Consider the following 17,891-nt stretch of genomic DNA (forward strand, 5'->3'; position numbering starts at 1 on the left):
GGAATCAAACTCAGACCTTGCACTTGCCAGGTAGGCACTGTGCTGCTGAGCTACATCCCCAGTCCCACACACAGTTTTGGTCTTTGTGCTACAGGGCATTGAACCAGGGGCTCTCACACAGATATGTCTCCAGCCCTTTATTTTTTATTTCTGAGACAGAGTCTTGCTAAAGCACTAAGCAGCTGAGTTCTTGACATGAAGACAGCTGAGACCTGTGCTGCCCTCTGACTCAGAGCCAGCTTCTGCGTCCTTGTTCAGAGCCACACCCCTCCCGCTCATCTTCAGGCCTCAGCATTGCCTAACACCCTGATCCCCGGGAGGCTGTCTCGGGATCCTAATACCTTTGGTGTCCTAGGCCTCCCCTCAAGTTTTAGAGATTTGAATTGATGCTGCAGTGTGTCCTTTCTTGTGCAGCTGCTGACCCAAGACAGGCTGTGGCCTCCCTGGAAGTTGTCAGGAGAGAGTGTTTGGGCTAAGTGGGATGTTTGTTTGGTTGGTTGGTTGGTTTTTGCATGTGTGCTACGGGGCATTAAACCAGACGCTCTCACACAGACATGTCTTCAGCCCTTTATTTTTTATTTCTGAGACAGAGTCTTGCTAAAGCACTAAGTTGCCCAAACTGGCCTTGAACTTGGGATCCTCCTACCTCAGCTTGCCAGAGTGGGATTATAGGCCTGTGGCACCAGGCCTAGCTGGAGGCTAAAAACCCTTATTCCTTGACTTGGAATAGTTTATACTGTTTAAGTTTAAGTGTTATTAACACATCCACATCCTTAGAGTATGCTGTAGGAAGATAAGAACCTCCCCCTCCCTGGCTGCACCTGGAGACCCTTCTGCCCTGCAGCTGCTCTGTGGCTCTCAGGGTAGCACCAGCTAAGGGAGTTGTACCCAGCTCACTGCATGGCCCCTCAAGCCTCCTGCCTTGCCCTGCCCTTCCCAGCCCACTCCAGGCCCTCACCACTGCCTCTGACCCTGGCCACTCCCTTCAGCACACAGCTAGGTGGCCAGCTTTGCTGTAGGAGGCCTCAGCAACACGCCCCCGCCACTCCCTGCCACCCCAGCATGGTATTACTGGATGGACACATGGGTTGGCCTGGGCACAGCAGCCCAAAGTGCTGTATGCAGTGGTGTGTGCAGAGTGTGGAAGCAGACAGGAAGTACAGAGAATCTCCCAGAGCATGGGGGATCCATGCAGCCACTCCTCTTGTGGGTACAGAGGTTGGGGGAGAGGTCCCAGGGTGGCTGGGGGCGTTTCAGCATGGGGCACGTTTTAAGGGAGGGTAGGAGAGTGCTGCAGCTTTTGGAAAATTCTGGGAAGATTTATGTGCCCAACGAGTTTAAGAACTGCAAGTATGTATAAATACATGTATTCATAGCGGTCAGTGACCACAGACTCCAGAAGTTGCTTTTTTAAAGTTGATGGGCATAAAGTCTCTCATTTCTTCCCCATTTCTGATTGTGAAAGATTTAGAGAATACCCCACAGTGTTGCAACAGCAGATGCCACTATGGGGCCACTGGAGCACCATCCACACCAGGCAGTGGCATCCCCCAGCCCTGGGGCTGGCCCACATCGTATCACTGGTGACTCAGGGATTTCTACCCTAGTTCCAGAGAGTTCTCAATCTCACAAGAAGAGGGATGAGATGTACAAACTTTTTCTTCATTTTGGAGGGTGGTCTGGGCCCTTTTTTGGGAAGAGGAAAAAGCTGGAAACAAGTCCTGTTGGGTGGATTTCTGTCAATTTAAATGAGGAAAGGCAGAATCTGGGATTTCCAGAAGCTCCTTGCTGCGGCTCTGATGGGTGTGGTAATATTGCATGTGGAGGTCACAAGAAAGGAACAGCATGATATCAAGAAATGTACCCACTTCCTGGGGTTCAGATAGTGCTTACTGCCAGGAAACTGCCCAAAGAAGGCTTCCATTTTCTGGCCCATCCTGATGGCCACACTCATCTGGGGCCCAGTGTGTGCAACTAGGCCTGTGTCCTTTCTGTACATAGATACTATGTCTTTCTCTCACAGAGACATTTATATGGCGGCAAATGACAGCCTCTCAGTATCTAATTGTATCATACATGGAAACTTGTGAAGAATCTTGTCACGAATGTTGGTGTTAGAGGGCGCTGCTTCCATTTCTGTCCTGACACAGCAGATCAGCCCCTCTTGCAGTCATCTGTGGCATCCATCCAGATGCATGCTGATGTTTAGGAAAGCTTAGGGATTTAGAAAAAATGCAAACGGTTGGGGTGTCTTGATCGTATTTCAAACAGCCCTGACATCTGTCTTTAGAGATGAAGTCTAGGCTGTGACTTTTCTCACTGACCTCATTAATCCTCTGGATGCTGCATGCACCGTGCATGGAGAACCTTGTGGCACATGTTCTCCCAGCTGCAGAATAGGTGGAGCATCTTTATTCTTTGTGCTGCCTGGCCTTCAGGATATCTTAATGGTGTAGCTGCACCAACACAAGGCTGGCCTGGAAAAGTTTTTGCCATGGTGCTGGTTTTAGATTGTGACCTGCAGAGCCCTAATCTGCAGTTTCTGGTTGGTGGTTTGTCAGTTGTGTTTGTAGTTTGTTCTGGAAGAATGAAATGAATGCTGGCTGTCTGCTCCTACTTGGTCATTATTTACTTAAGGCTGTTTTCAAGAAAACCATTTAATAAGGAAGGAAAGACTCTTGATGACAGCTTTTATAAATTGTGCAATGGTGTATAAATCAGCAGAACCTTTAGGATTTTAGATTCTGGGTGTCATTATGCCAATCCCAGTGTAATATTTATTCCTATTTATCACTCATTTCCTGAATATTCAGAGCAGAGATCAGTTCTGGGTGGGTAGAATTGAATTTGGGGAGTCTCTGTGTTGCTCTGTGGGCCCTGAGGAGCCCAGAAGGGAGTTCTCCATGGGGTCTCCCAAGCAGAAGCATTGAACAGGGGCTGAGGGTGGGATGTTCCGCTTGTGGAGTACAAAGGCCAGTTGGGATGGAGGCAGAGTGACAGCATCCCACAGATGTGGGCCATACCGTGGGGAGATGTGGTAGTACATCGGTCCTGTCCTGTGGCCTCTAGACAGATGGAGACCTGGGGGTGCTGATGGTAAGCCTTCATGGAATCCCCTCCCAGGGTGTGGGTAAATGGCCTACTGTCAGTTTCACAGTATCTCAGGGGCTCTAGGGGACCAGGGCCAGTACCAGTAACAGGCCAGTAACAAAGACAGGAGCCACTGGCCCAGAGGCACAGGTGAGAAGGTAGCTGAACTTCCATCATGACCCACACTCAGCTTCATCTCACAGTGAGGGAGGATGAGGCTTCTGGGACTGCAGAACCATCTTTTTTCTGTTCTTTCTACCCTCAGCCCTTTTAGAATCCTCATCCAGCCTGTGAGGAAGGCTCTACCACTGGCTGGATACTGTATTCCCTCCACCTCCACCTGCCCCATGAGAAGGGTCTCATCTAAGTGAGGAGAATTCCTTTCAGACCAGTTGCTGGACTGAGCTGATGTCAGTGCCAGAGGCAGGGAAGCTTGGACTCCTTTTCTGTAGGGAGGCCCACCTGCAGCCCAAGCCCTCTGCTAGTGTCTGAGGAGACCCAGGTGTCCACACAGGGGTCAGCTCTTCCCAGGCCTCTGAAGGTCTGCAGGACCCCTCCGACTGGTCTTAGAGATGCTGATTTTTGCAGGGACCACGAGCAGTTTGTCTAGATTGTGGGGTATAGGCAGCCAGGGCTGGGCAGAGGTAAGGAGCTCGGGGAGGGAGATCGAGGGGGCTGTGTTTGATGCCAGGGGGAGCAGGGCTAGGATTGAGGGTGGGAGGAGATGGGACACCAAGGAGCCTATGTGGTACCACCTCAGGTCACAAGGAATGGTACCACTTCAGGGACAAGGAATGATAGGGCCAGGATGTGTGCTGAGATTGGGCTGTTGTCTGGGAAAGTGGTCCTGCAGTCTGGGAACACATGTAGATGTAGATGGTGCTTTCCTGAACTGAGCCCTGCGTGGGCTCAGGCGCCCCTCTTCCTCTTCACTTGGGGCTTTGTCCACCTCAGCCCAGAGCCCAGAGGTTTCAGTTAGGCTCTGTTTGGACACACATGTTCCAAGTGGCCTCAGACACACATACAGGGGTATCACACCTCTCGTAAGGGTACGTAAGCTCTGTTTGTTGTTTTCACAGATCATAGGGTGCCAAGTGAAGAGGGATCCCCCAGACTCCACCGCACGGTACACACGTTGGATCAACCAGCTGGTACCAGACCAGCTCCTGACACAGGTGATGGCTGTGTGTCCTCGTTGCAGGTGGCTGGCTGTGTGGGTGACAGCATGGCTGTTTGTCTTCATTATGCCTGGCTGTGTGGGTGACAGCTGTGACTGTTGGTCCCTGATGTGGGTGGCTGTACAGGTGATGGCCCTCAGGTGTTCGTTCTTGATGCAGGTGGCCATGGGTGAGTTGGTGGCTGTTTGTCCTTGTTGGAGAAACTGCTTATTAGTGCTAGGCCATGTCCTGCCCCAGGCCCGAGAATGTGCGATTGGATGCAGTCTGTGTCTTCTCTGTATCTACATGTCGGTGTCTACACAGAGTGCTGAAGGGGCTCTCTCCTGCTCCCATAGATATTCAGGGTTTAGATGGTGCGTGTTCCCTCCCAGGATGCCGGCATTGCAAAGCATGCTTGGGACTCCAAAGGCTTTTCAGTCTCTACAGTGTGTCCCTGACATGTTCTGTGGAGCCAGGCTGTCCTTGTGCAGTGTTGACAGCAGCGTGATTTCAGAGCAAACAGAGGGTGTATATGGCACAGGGCAGAGAGTAGACATGGCAGCAGGTACAGGATTGACATGACCATGGGCAGAGAGTGGATGTGGCAGTGGACATGCCAATTTAAGGCCAGACGTAGGGACAACTAGCACCCAATGTCTCAGATCTGAGCAGCTACAGATTGGTGATTACCTTGGTTGCCCCTGCGGGGTGTCTGGCCTCCCCCTTGAGTGGACAGAAGCCATTGTTCTTTTGTCAGAGGACAGCTCCTCCCGTACAGGTTGTGGTCCAGTGCAGCCCTTCCTGACACTGAGCTGTGTGCTGTGGTGTGGTGCTACACTCCTGGTGGACTCTCGAATGTGTTCACGGCAGACACTGGGACTGCCTCCCCACGGGCTGCACCTCTGCAAGCTAGATGGTATGTTGCTTCCTGCCTCTCCAGGCAGTCTGAGCCAGCAGGAGCCATATGTGTGTTGTCTCCAGACGGCATTGTACTTTGCTGAGGATTTTCGTGGGAGGCCAAAAAGCCAATGACCCAGTGTGGGCTTAGAATCACACCCTGATGCTTAGGTTTTATGTCTACAGAAAACTTGGTTTTTGTTTTGATATTTTTTAATGAAAAGAAATGAATTTCTCTTTATTAGTTACAAAGCTATATCCATTTAAAACAATTTAAAAGTAACTATTATATTTGTAAAGATTATGCTTGACTATTTTAGGAAGAAGTCTGAGTAATATAAAAAGTTACCCAAAAAAAGTGTGTAATGGGTGTGTAGTAGTACTTCATATGGCTTTAATTTACACTTCCCTATTGATTAATGGGCTATTTTACTATGCATATCTCTTCTTTGGTAAAATGTCCAGATCTCTTTGTCCATTATTTTGTTGTTTGTATTCTTATTTTTGAATTTTAACATTTATGTATTGTGGATACAAATCCTTTATCAGACATAGACTTTGAAAATATTTTTCTGCATCTATGGCTTGTCATTTTGCTCTTTTATTCAAAGAGAAGTTTTAATTTTTGATGAAACCCAACTTACCAGTATTCCTTTTATGGGCTGTGCTTTTGGTGTTGAATATGAGAAGTCTTTGGCTAATCAAGTTCATAATGTTTTCTCATGTCTTCCCCTGAAAGTCGTATGTTTTAGGTTTTTCATGCAAGTCTGTTTTCCTTTCTTAGTTAGTTTTGGCACATGGCTCAAGTTGTTGTCTTACTCAACTCAGGTTATCATAACAAAATACTGTGCACCAGGTGGCTTAAACAAGAGCAGTTTATCACAGTTCTGGAAGCTGAGAAGTCTAATTGCAGCAGCTGGCAGCACTTCATTCTTGCCCAACCCCTCTTCTGGGCTTGCAGATGGCCACTTCCTCACCCAGGTCCTCACATGGCAGAGGAGAGCCAGAGGCTGAGCCCACTGTGAGCATTCCACCACCCTACCCTCATCTGAATCTGGTCAGCCTCCAAAGGCCCAACACAGATGCCATCAAATCAGGGAACAGGCCTTCAACAGAAGAATTTGGGAGGGTACATTTTCATTTTGCCTATAGATATTCTGTTGATACAGTCATTGGAGAAAGACAGGTCTTTCTTCCATCACAATCAGTGCCCGTAGCTACATTGGTTTAAGTAGACTGTCTTTTCTCCTGTTGACTGGTTGACATTTACAGACTTCTTCTATTACTTTTTTTTATTGTAATTCTTGTAGTTGGTTAGCATTAGCTGTCCAAACTTACTCTTCTTTGTCCTTTGCATTTCCATATGATGTGAAATCAGCTTACAATTCTCTACAAAAAATAAAATGTAAGGTGCACCTGACTGGGGAGTTCATGTTGGGGTCAGAAGGAAGCAGGTAAGTGAGTCCAGCAAGAGGAGACACTGCAAGCTCAGCTGGGCCTCAGCATCTCAGAAGAGATGGTTACTCTGCCTTATAGACTATGGATGCTGCCTCAAAGCTGTCATCTTCAGCACTGTGGGAGAGGGAAGACAGTGCTTCACCCCTTGGGTACAGAAACCAGTTATTTTTGACTGCTGCTGTCAAACACATAATGTGCGGATCATCACAGCAGCAGAGGGCTGAGCGCAGCATCTCACTGCATGTCCTTTTCCAGTCCGTGGCTGGCAGCTTCATCACATCTTCATCAGCACCAGAGAGGACTGTGGTGAGTGTGTGCCACTGTCTGTCACCAAGAGATCATCCACTCAGTGGTGGCTCACTTTCGTGCTAGAGAACTGCTCATCAGATGAGCAGTGGCCTTACCAAGTTAGCAGCTTTAGGCACATCTTGGATGACATGTCCTTGACACTGCTAACCTTTTGGAAGGAGTTCACTGAAGCATTGAAGCCAAATCGGAAGATCAGTTGGAAGCACAGAGAGCCAAATTGTGGTGAGAAAGGTGAGATGCAGAAAACAGCTCTCATCTCCACTGAGGGTACATCCAAGCAGCCAAGCTGAGTCACAACAACTCACTGGCTACCATGGGACTGTTTTGGTTGAGCTGTGCAGACCAGAAACCACCAGGGCACTGCATGCCAGCTCTTGAGCTTATGGGACATCACCTGCCTGCTGGTGGGGCCTTTGTCTCCTCCTGCCTCTCCAGTGAGGCCTGTTCTTGCTGCACCTCGCCAGACCACCTGGGCCACAACAGTGATCCACAACAGCACCCTCCCTTCTGCCACCACCCCAGAAGACATAAGATATCACTGTGAAATTTCATCGTTGACTTGAAGTGAAGGAAGTAAAAGTAAGATAACTGCGGATCTCTATTCTAAAAGAGTCTTCTGGCCATAAGCAGAACACAGCTTTGCCCATATTTTCACTATGCACAAAAAATTAAAGTGACTCAAAGACCTAAACCTAACACTAAAAGCTATATAACACTTCAGAAGAAAACATAAACACTTCACAGTGTTGCATGTGGCAGTGATTTCTTGGCTATGATTTTTTTTGCCAAAAACATAGGAAACAAAAGAAAAAACTAGATAAATTAGAATGTATCAACATTTAAAATTTCTGTCCACCTAAGAACACAGTGGATGGAGTGAAAAAGCAATCCACAAGATGGGAGAAAATATTTGTTATATTTCTTTTTTTAAAATTTATTTTAAAAATGAAAGAAGGAAAACATTATCAAACAGACATCCATTTACAAAATAGCGTAAGAACAATACAAACAATACAGAGTTACAGACAAAGTGGTAGGAAATGAACAATGGTGGTTGTATTACTTATTGATATCTTCAAAGTGGTTTCTCAGGAAAACAAGTAGAGATATGCAAGATTAATCAAATAAGTAATCATTACCTGTTCCTTTCAGTAAAGCAGTAGAAGTCAGTAGTACAACTGTGTTAACTATCCTGTTTATACATACATACATAATTTCCCCTTCTTTCTTTTCTCTTTTCCCTCACCCCAGTTACCCTTTCTTTCGAGCATTTTCTTTTTGTTTTGCAATATCTATCATACCTCCTAATTTTTATTCACTCTTTCAAATTCTTATACTAGTGAGACAATATGTTGCTTACACCTGGAGGTCTGGTTTATTTCACTTATGAGTATGGTCTCTAGTTGTGACCATTTACGTGTAAAAGCCTCAAGTTTATCTTTCTTTATAGCTAAGTAATATTCCATTATATAAAAGTACCACAATTTTTTTATCCATTCCTCAGTGGATGGACATTTGGGTTGCTTCCACAATTTCGCAATTACAAATTGCACTGCTATGAACGTGGGTGCACATATATCACTGTGATATGTTTTTAGATCTTCTGGGAAAATACCCAAAAGGGGAATAGCTGGGTTGAATGGGACCCTCTAGATCTAGTTTGTTGAGAATCTCCAATCTGATTTCCACAGTGTTTCACACTCTGCATTCCCACCAGCAGTGGAAAAAAGTTCTTATTTCTCTACAGCCTCACAAGCATTTGTTATTGTTTGATTTCTTAATGATAGCCATTCTGGGGTGAGATGAAATCTCAATGTTGTTTTAATTTGCATTTCTTGAATGACTAATGATGTTGAAGATTTTCAAATGTATTTATTTGCTGTTTGGATTTCTTTATCTGAGAAGTGTGTATTCATCTCAGCTGCCCATTTTTGGATTGGGTCTTTGAATTTGGGGGGGACTGGTGTTTTTTAATTCTTTGTATGTTCTAGATAGAAGCCCTTTGTCTGAGGGACAGTCAGCTAAAATTTTTTCCCAGTTTGTGGGTTTTCTTTTGCCTCTGCTGGTGATTTCTTTAGATGTGCAGAAACTTTTCAGTAGGATGAGATCCCAGTTGTTGATTCTTTGAAGTATTTCACATGTGGTTTGGTTTTTGCTGATGAACTCTGCCTACCCCTATGTCTTCAAGGTTTTTACCTACTTTCTCTTCCAATAGATGTAGTGTTTCTGTTTTAATATTGAGGTCTCTGATCCATTTTGAGTTGAGTTTGGTGCATGGTGATAGACTTGGATCTATTTTCAGTCTTTGGCAGGTGGCAAGCCAATTTTTCCCATACCATTTATTAAACAGGCTGTCGTTCTTCCAGTGAGTTTGTTTGGCCCCTTTATCAAAGATTAGGTGGCTGAGTGTGTTTTTGGTTGTGGCTTTTTCTTTCAGTCTGTTCCATTGATTTTCTGGTCTGTTTTTTAGCTGGTACCATGTTGATTTTATGACAGTAGCTTTGTAGTATAATCTAAGGGATTGTAATTCCACCTGACCTGTCTTTGTTGCCCAGGATTGCTTTTGCTATTCTGGGTCTCTTCTGGTTCCAGGTGAATTTAAGGAACATTTTCTCGAGATCTGTGAGGTATGCTAATGGTAGTTTAATGGGAATTGCATTGAATCTGTACACCAGTTTTGGGAGTATGGCCATTTTGACAATGTTGGTTCTTCCTATCCATGAGCAAGGAATATCTTTCCTTTCCATTTTTTGAAATCCTCTTGGATCTCATTTTTCAGAGTACTGTAGTTTTCCTTGAATAGATCTTTTACTTCTCTTGTTAGATTGATTCCTAAATATTTCAGTTTCTTGGATGCTATTGTGAAAGGTATGGTTTCCTTAATTTCTCTCTCAGTCTGTTTGTTGTTTGTGTATAGGAATGCTATCAATTTTTGGGTGTTGACTTTGTATCCAGCTACACTGCTGAAGTTGTTAATTTAAGGAGTCTTCTTGTGGAGTTTTTGGGGTCTTCCATGTAAAGTATCATGTCATCTGCAAATAGTGATAATTTTACTTCTTCCTTTCCTATCCTTTTTCCTTTTATTTTTCTGTCTTGTCTAATTGCTCTGGCTAATGGTTCCAGAACTATATTGAACAGGAGTGGTGACAGCGGACATCCTTGTCTTGTTCCCAATTTTAAAGTAAAAGCTTTCAGTCTTTGTCCATTTAGAATGATGTTGGCTGTTGGTTTGTCATCGGCTTTGAACAGATTGAGTTAAAGACCGTCTATTCCTATTTTCTGTAGAGTTTTTATCATGAATGCATGTTGGACTTTGTCATAAGCTTTTTCTGCATCTATCGAGATGATCATGTGGTTTTTGTCTTTGGCTCTATTGATACGGTATATAACATTAATTGATTTGTGAATATTGATCCATCCCTGCATTCCTGGAATGAATCCAACTTGGTTGTGGTGGATGATTTTCTTGATGATTTGCTGCATTCTATATGCTAGTATGTTATTGAGTATCTTTGCATCTATATTCATTAGGGAGATTGGTTGGTAGTTCTCTTTCTTGGTTGGGTCTTTCTCTGGTTTTGGTATCAGTATAATGCTTGCCTCCAGAAAAGAGTTAGGGAGAATTGCTTCCTTTTCAATTTTGTTGAAGAGTTTGAGGAGTGTTTGTATTAAATCTTCTCTGAATTTCTTGTAAAATTCTGCAGTGAATCCATCAAGGCCTGGGCGTTTCTTTGTCAGTAAGTTTTGAATCACGTTTTCAATCTCATTTATTGATACTGGGTTGTTCAACATTTTTATATCTTCTTGATTCAACCTTGGTAATTCATACATATCTAGGAATCTGTCCATTTCTTCTGAGTTTTCTATCCTATGGGAGTAAAGATTTTCAAAGTAGGTATTAATGATCTTCTGAATTTCTGTAGGATCTGTAGTAATTTCCTTTTCATTCCTTATTGCGTGAATTTGAGTTTTTTCCTTTCTTTTTTTGATAAAGTTGCCTAGAGGTTTATCAATTTTATTTATTCTTTCAAAGAACTAACTCTTTAATTCATTTATTTTTCATAGGGTTTTCTTTGGCTGAATTGCATTAATTTCTGCCCTGATCTTTATAATCTCCTGCCTTCTTTGGGCTTTGGGCTTGACTTGTTCTTCTTTTTCTAATAGTTTGAGGTGCAGCATTAGGGTCTTTATTTGTTCTTTTTCTGTTTTCCTTATGTGTGAGTTCACTGCTATAAATTTCCCTCTGAGGACTGCTTTCATTACATTCCACAGATTCCGGTAAGTTGTATTTACATTTTCATTTGTTTGTAGGTATTTTTTAATTTCTTCTATGACCCATTGGTTTTTCAGGAGGTTGTTGTTTAATTTCCAAGTGTTTATGGAGTTTTTGGAGTTCCTTTTTTTGTCATTAATTTTCAATTTCATTGCCCTGTGGTCAGATAAAATGCATGGGATAATTTCAGTTCTTTTGCATTTAGGTAGGTATACTCTGTGGACTGGAATGTAGTCTGTTTTAGAGAAAGTCCTATGTGCAGCTGAGAGAAATGTGTATTCTGATGTTGTGGGGTGGAACACTCTGTATACATCAACTAAGTCCATTTGTTTACAGATTTGGTTCAGATGTGTTATTTCTTTGCTGGTTTTTTGTCCAGTTGACTTATCTCTTTGTGTCAAAGGGGTGTTGAGGTCCCCTATTACAATAGTGCTATTAATTATTTGGGTTTTCGTGTCTGTTAAGATTTGTCTTCTAGGGGCTGGAGATTTAGCTCAGCAGCACAGTGCCTGCCTGGCAAGAGCAATATCATGAGTTCGATTCCCAGTACCAGAAAAAAAACAAAAACAAAAAAAAGATTGGACTTCTATAGTTTGGTGCTCTAATATTTGGTGGATACATGTTTTTGATTGTTATCTCTTCCTCTTGCAGTTTTCCCGTAACAAATATGTAGTGACCTTCTTTATCTCTTTTGATTGTTCTCAGTTTGAAGTTTAAATTGTCTGTGAACATTAAAGCTACACCTGCTTTTTTCTGGATTCCTGTTACATGGAGAATTGTTTTCCATCCTTTAACTTTCAGTCTGTGGATTTCCTTTTCAGTAAAATATGTTTCTTGTATACAACATATCATTGGATTTTGTTTCTTAATCCACTCTGCCAGTCTGTGTATTTTGACTAGTGAATTGAGGCCATTTACATTTATGGTTATAACTGATCATCATGTGATTTACTTGCTGTTGGTTTCCTACCTTTTCTACCTATTTAATTGCTTCCTCTGCCTGAGGATTCCTTTCTGTTGTTGTTCTTGAAATTGCAGTCATTTTTTGTCTGTCTAGAATATCTTTTAGTACTCTTAAGGATGGTTTGGCACTCATGAAGTTCTTCAGTTGTTCTTTGTTGTGGAAATACTTTATTTCTCCATTGAAAATTTGAAGGATAGTTTGGCAGGATACTTCAGTCTTGGGTGGAAGCTCTTTTGTCTCAGGACCTATAATACTTCGCTTCAAGCTCTTCTTGATTGGATGGTTTGTGTTGAGAAGTCTACCTTGATTCTGATAGGCTTTCCTTTATAGATGATCTGTTTCTTTTCTCTAGCAGCTTTTAAGATTCTGTTCTTTTGCTGGAGATCTGGGATCTTGATTATTATATGTCTGGGTGTAGTTTTATTTTGGTTATGACTAGCTGGAGTTCTATATGCCACACTTACCTGTGTATCCGATTCTGTTTTCATGCTTGGGAAGTTTTCTGCTATTATTTCTGCAAATAATTCTTTTTATGTCATTTGTGTTGCATCCTGCTGCTTCATTGGCTCCTATTAGTTGAACATTATTCCTCTTTGCCTTGTCTTGCAGCTGTTGAATTGATTTTTCCTGGTTCCTTGTTGATTTTAAGAAATCCTTTCTTTCACAATCACTAGCTGCCATGCTGTCTTCAAAATCTGAAATTCTATCTTCAGCTTCATTCAAGCGGTTTTGGTAGCTTTCAGTGGCAGCTTTGATTTCCTGGATGTCTCTTAGACTCTGTTTGATGCATTCTAGTTCATTCCTATATTGTTCATTTAACGTTTCCATCCGTTGCCTGTGTTCATCTATTTTTTTATGTATTTCTTCTTTAGATGTGCTGAGCAATTCTTTCATTATATTGTCATGTCATTTTTTGCCTGAGAGATTATTTCTGATCTGATCTCTTCTATGGCCTGATGAAGTTGTTTCTTTACTTCCATTGCATTCATTTCAGCAATGTCAGGTATATGTTTACCAAGTTCTATGTCGATGTCTCTGTGACTTGTTCTGAGTTGGGTGGACTTCTGAGATTGTGTTTTAGTCCTTCGTCTTGTCATGTTTGATACCGGATGCAGAACGCTCAGTCTCTCTCTTCCCTAGCAGCGCATCAAAGGTCGCTAGTGTCCCTAGTTTTCCTGGTGGTCAGGCTTGCCCCTCAAATGCGCTGCTTAGTCTGGGGTCTTCTGGCAGATAGTGAAGTCTGTCTAGTTTTCCAAGGTCTCAGATGTGAACTGTGAGGTCAGACCATCTGATCCTGTGTCCCCTCACAGCTCAGGGCACGCATATGACCCAGAAGTGGGTTGCAGTCATGGTGCAATCACCAACCATTGGCCATGTGTCCCCAGGCAGTTCAGGGTACAGGCAGAACCCAGACACAAACCACAGGGTCAGCAGTTTGTGGACCACCTGATTCCATGTCTCCAGGCAGTTCAGGGCGTGCACAGGAGCTGCACGGGCAGTGATCACAGACCTTCTGTGTCTGTGACCTCCAGGAGGTCAGGGTGTAAGTAAAGCCCAGATCCGAACCCTGGGGCCAACAGCTCGTGGACCACCTGCTCTAGTACCTCAGGTAGCGCAGGGCACATGCAGAGAGGGCCCAAACGCAAACTCCAATGTTAGCAGTTTGTGGGCTTTCTGAATGAGGATCTCCTGTCTGCACCAGGTGCGCAGAGGGCGGAGACTCAGACCATAATGGCAGCAAGGTCATGGGTCGCCTGCTCTGTCCCCAGGAAGTAGATGGGAAATACCTGGTTCTCTCAGAGTTCAGCTGCGAACCATGATGTCCATGGGTCACAGACTGCCTGATTCTGCATCACCAGGCAGCTCGGGGCGCATACAGGAGGCAGACGTGGGCTGTATTTGCAGTGATCACGGACCACCTGTGTCTGTGACCCCCAGGATGTCAGGGCGCACATAAAGCCCAGACCTGAACCACGATCCCAGCAGCTTGTGGACCACCTGCTCTAGTACCTCAGGCGGTGCAGGGCACATGCAGGGAGGGCCCAAATGCAAACCCCGATGTTAGCAGTTCATGGGCTTTTTTGAGTGAGGATCTCCTGTCTGCACTGGGTGTGTGGAGGGCGGAGACTCAGTGGGAGAAAATATTTGTAAATCATAAGTAAAACCTTGGTTTGGGAGTATAATTCATTCCAAAAACATTCTTGTAATCCAAAGCACTTGCATATCAAAGAGAATTTCCCTTTAAGAAATAATAGAAACTCAGATGATTCATCCTATAACCCAAAAATATTCACATAAAATGATTGCAGTATGTAATATAATACAAAAGAATAAAGAAAATACAAAGTATCAAGAAAATTAAACAAATTAACCTGCACTTTGAAAACCTTCCTGGCTGATGTGAGGGAGACAAGAGAGACAGGTTATTGTGTAGGATGACTTTCACTGTCACTAATAGAATCACTGCTATGTGCTGGCATCTTTTTTCGTGTGTGCAGCTGTAACAAGGAACCTGTCCAATGACACTTGGTTTTGCCTCCTTTTGAGGATTTTTCAGAAATGTGACACTGCATTGTGGTTAAGCAGATTACTCACACTGTTACAGCCTTATTTGGGTGTTGCGTCTCTACAAAATTTGGGACTGTTTCCCACATTTTACACATCTCTCTAATCTCATTTGAAGTCAAGGATTCTTCCATCTTTTTCTCTTCCTCCTCTGCAGGTGAGATCTCCTCCATAACCTCTTGCTGTTGGGAAAGGATCACCCACAATCCCACAGTGAGAAAGAGAGAAAACCATGACTCCATTGTGATCATGTGATATTTGGTGTCACATACTACAAGACATTGCTTGTTTATCAAGTTAAAATTTGTTAGAAATGTTCGCTCATCTTGCAGAATATTCATGCAGCACATACTCACAATCCAAGATTTTACTGTATATATGAAAAGGGATTGATGTTCAGAATATATAAAAGACTCCTATAATTGTTCTCCCATGAATATACACTAATGGCCAGTAAGTTCATGATAAGTTGCTCAGCAACTATAGCAATTATTAAATAATTACTCAGCAATTATCACTAGGGAAATGCAAAGGCACAGTGAGATGCTGCCTCAGCCTATTAGGATGGCTACTGCCAGCCAACCAATCAGTAAATAATAAGAGTTGGCAAAGATGTGTAAAAATTAGAATGTGAATTCACTATCTCTGGGGATGTGAAATGGTGCAGCCTCAATAAGAAACATTGTGTTTGTGCCTCAAAAAAATTAGAGTTATTGTATGCTCTAGCAGTTCTCTTTCAGCATACATACCCTAAAGAACTGAAAGAAGGGTCTGGAAGAGATTTAGCCACTCATTTTCATGTCAGTGTTATTCACAATAGCTAAAAAGATAGAAGCAACCCAAGGGCCCCTCAGCAGATGAGTGGAGGAGCAAAATGTGGTGTATGTGTTAGTCTGTTTTTCAGTGCTATAATAGAACACTTAAAACTGGATAACTTACAAAGAAAGAGGTTTGATTAGCTCAGTTTTGGAGACTGATAGTCTAAACAGCTTGACACTAGCTCTGGTGAGGCCTGAGGTTGTGTCACATGATGGGATGGCACTGAAGAGGGAGAGCATACTGTAGGACAGGCAGACCGAGTAGGAAGGGGCCAGGTTCACTTTCTGTGAGACCACTCTCATGAGAACTAAACAGGTCCCATGAGAACCACATCAGATGCTCCCTTGAAGGTCTGACCACCTTTCTTCATCACCACACTGGGGACCAGGCTTCCAGCACTTGGACTCTGGGGACAAATCCCATCCCAACCATTGCAGCACACAAAGGAATATTATTCAACCTCAGAAAGAAAGGAAATTCTGTAACATGTTACAACACTTATGAACTTTGTGGATATTTGCTATGTGAGATAATGCAGACACAAGAACAGTGTGTGTGTCTTACATCTCCTCCAAAAGCCCATGGGGTGCTGGCCAGGCCTCAGTGTAACAGTGTTCAGAGGTGGGGCTTTTGGGATGATGATTGCATCTTGAGGGCTCTGGTCTCATCAGTGGATTAATCCATTGATTTACAGCTGATGATATGATAGGGTATTGATGAAAACTTTAAGTAGCAGGGCCTATTGAAGGAAGCAGGTTCCTTGGAAAGTTATATCTTGTACTCAGCCCCTTTGTGTCTGTTTCCCAGCTCACCACCCCAAGGTGAGCAGCTTTGGTCCACCAAGCTGTTCCACCATGATATTCTGCCTCACCAAAAGCCTAGGAGCATTTGCGCCAGCAAATGGCACCATAGGGCAAAGTATATCTGCCCTCCTTTGAGCTTATTTGTAGGTGTTTTGTCACAGCGATAAAAAGTTAACATGAGTGCCTTCTTGTTGGGTGGCTGTTAGCCCACAGCTGGCTCCTGTCTGCACAGCTGGCTCCTCTTGATGTACGCACACTCTATGTCTGTGTGGCCAGGCCCCGGACTGGGTGTGAGTGTCAGTGTGGGGGGGCCCTGCAAGCATTGAGGCCCAGGCCACCTGCATTGTGCACAGATGTGAGTTCCACACTGCTGCAGCCCTTCGAGCCAGGCTCAGGGCTCGCAGCAGACAGTCTTGGCCTTCCTAGGGAAGACCTGAGATGCTCAGGACTGTCCTCCTTGCAGGATCTGTCTGACCTCCCCTTGCCGTCTACTGAGGCATTCACAGAGTGAAGGAGCAGCATGTAGAGCCTGCCGTGGGAGGAGCTGGATTGGAGGCCAGTGAATGGGCACAGTTGCTAGGCACTGCCAGGAGGACAGCCTGAAGGCAAGGGAGCCTGGACCAGAGAGAGCTGAAGAGAGGGAGGTCACAGGGCAGGCCCTGAGTGTCAGGTGACCTGGGTGCTTCTCTGGGGAAGTGGACCAGACCACCAGGCAGGAGCTGTCCTGGAGCCCAGAAGGAGGCATGGGTTGAAGTCAGGGTGGGATAGCCTGCACAGGCCATAGCAGCTGGGGTTCCCAGGGCTGAATTGTTCTCGTTCCTGTAGCCACCTGGCTCTGAAGGCTGCACACTAAGCAGGTCCTACTGGACGGCCTGAGCATAGCTACTCTGGTGGTTGCCATAGTGACCAGCAGCCATGAGGTAGTCCACAGCATGTCACCCTGTACAAATACTGAGCCACCCATTCTCTGGTGGCTTAGCGTGGGAGCGCACAGGCTGCCCCATGTCTATACCTGGGCCAGTCTATGTCCTGCTGAACATGAGCTTTCCGTAAAGCCAGTTGTCATCGGAGGAGTGGACACTCACCCTATGGCTTCAGTGCCCAGCAGGGAACCATAGATTTCTGCAGTTTGTCCATACAATGATATTTACTTTTTCCCAACGCTGGATTTGAAAAATGTTTCAATCTTCAGTAAAACTGGAATCTTCTGGTAATAATTAGCTTCTGAAAGTAGTGTTGCTTATGATTACTGGCCTCCACTGTTCCTTTAGCTGGATTAGAAATGATGGCATTTAATAGTGCTCACCCCTTCCTCGTCAGCATCAGGTCTGGGCTCCACAGCCCACTGCCAGGTCTATGCTGTTCCTGGTAGGTTTGGCTTCTGCCAGATCTATGCAGCTCCATAATGTACCATTCTCCCAACAAGGGCAGAAAGCCCTTTTTCCATGCAGATTTACTTTTCTTACTTTGAGATGTGGAATATTCCCCTAATGGCCATTTAAAGTATGAGCAGCTGCAGCCTAGGGAAGCTGAAAGGTTTTCCACCTGCTCCTGAC

At 44.3% G+C, this 17,891-nt stretch overlaps 1 protein-coding gene across 4 annotated transcripts in view; it reads left to right on the top strand.

The window, feature by feature from the left end:
- Positions 1–17,891, top strand: part of B3gntl1 (UDP-GlcNAc:betaGal beta-1,3-N-acetylglucosaminyltransferase-like 1) — a 106,669-nt gene that overhangs the window by 42,779 nt on the left and 45,999 nt on the right. For 2 of the 4 annotated variants that reach the window (XM_005407178.2, XM_005407179.2), the window contains exon 6: positions 4,170–4,265. The exons of the other annotated variants lie outside the window; for them this stretch is intronic. In XM_005407178.2, coding sequence (XP_005407235.1) covers positions 4,170–4,265 — 96 coding nt within the window. The remainder of the gene's footprint in view (positions 1–4,169; positions 4,266–17,891) is intronic. 4 annotated transcript variants of the gene reach the window in all.

Source organism: Chinchilla lanigera, unplaced genomic scaffold (assembly GCF_000276665.1).
Source record: "Chinchilla lanigera isolate Chin_1 unplaced genomic scaffold, ChiLan1.0 scaffold00105, whole genome shotgun sequence".
NCBI classification, from domain to species: Eukaryota; Metazoa; Chordata; class Mammalia; order Rodentia; family Chinchillidae; genus Chinchilla; species Chinchilla lanigera.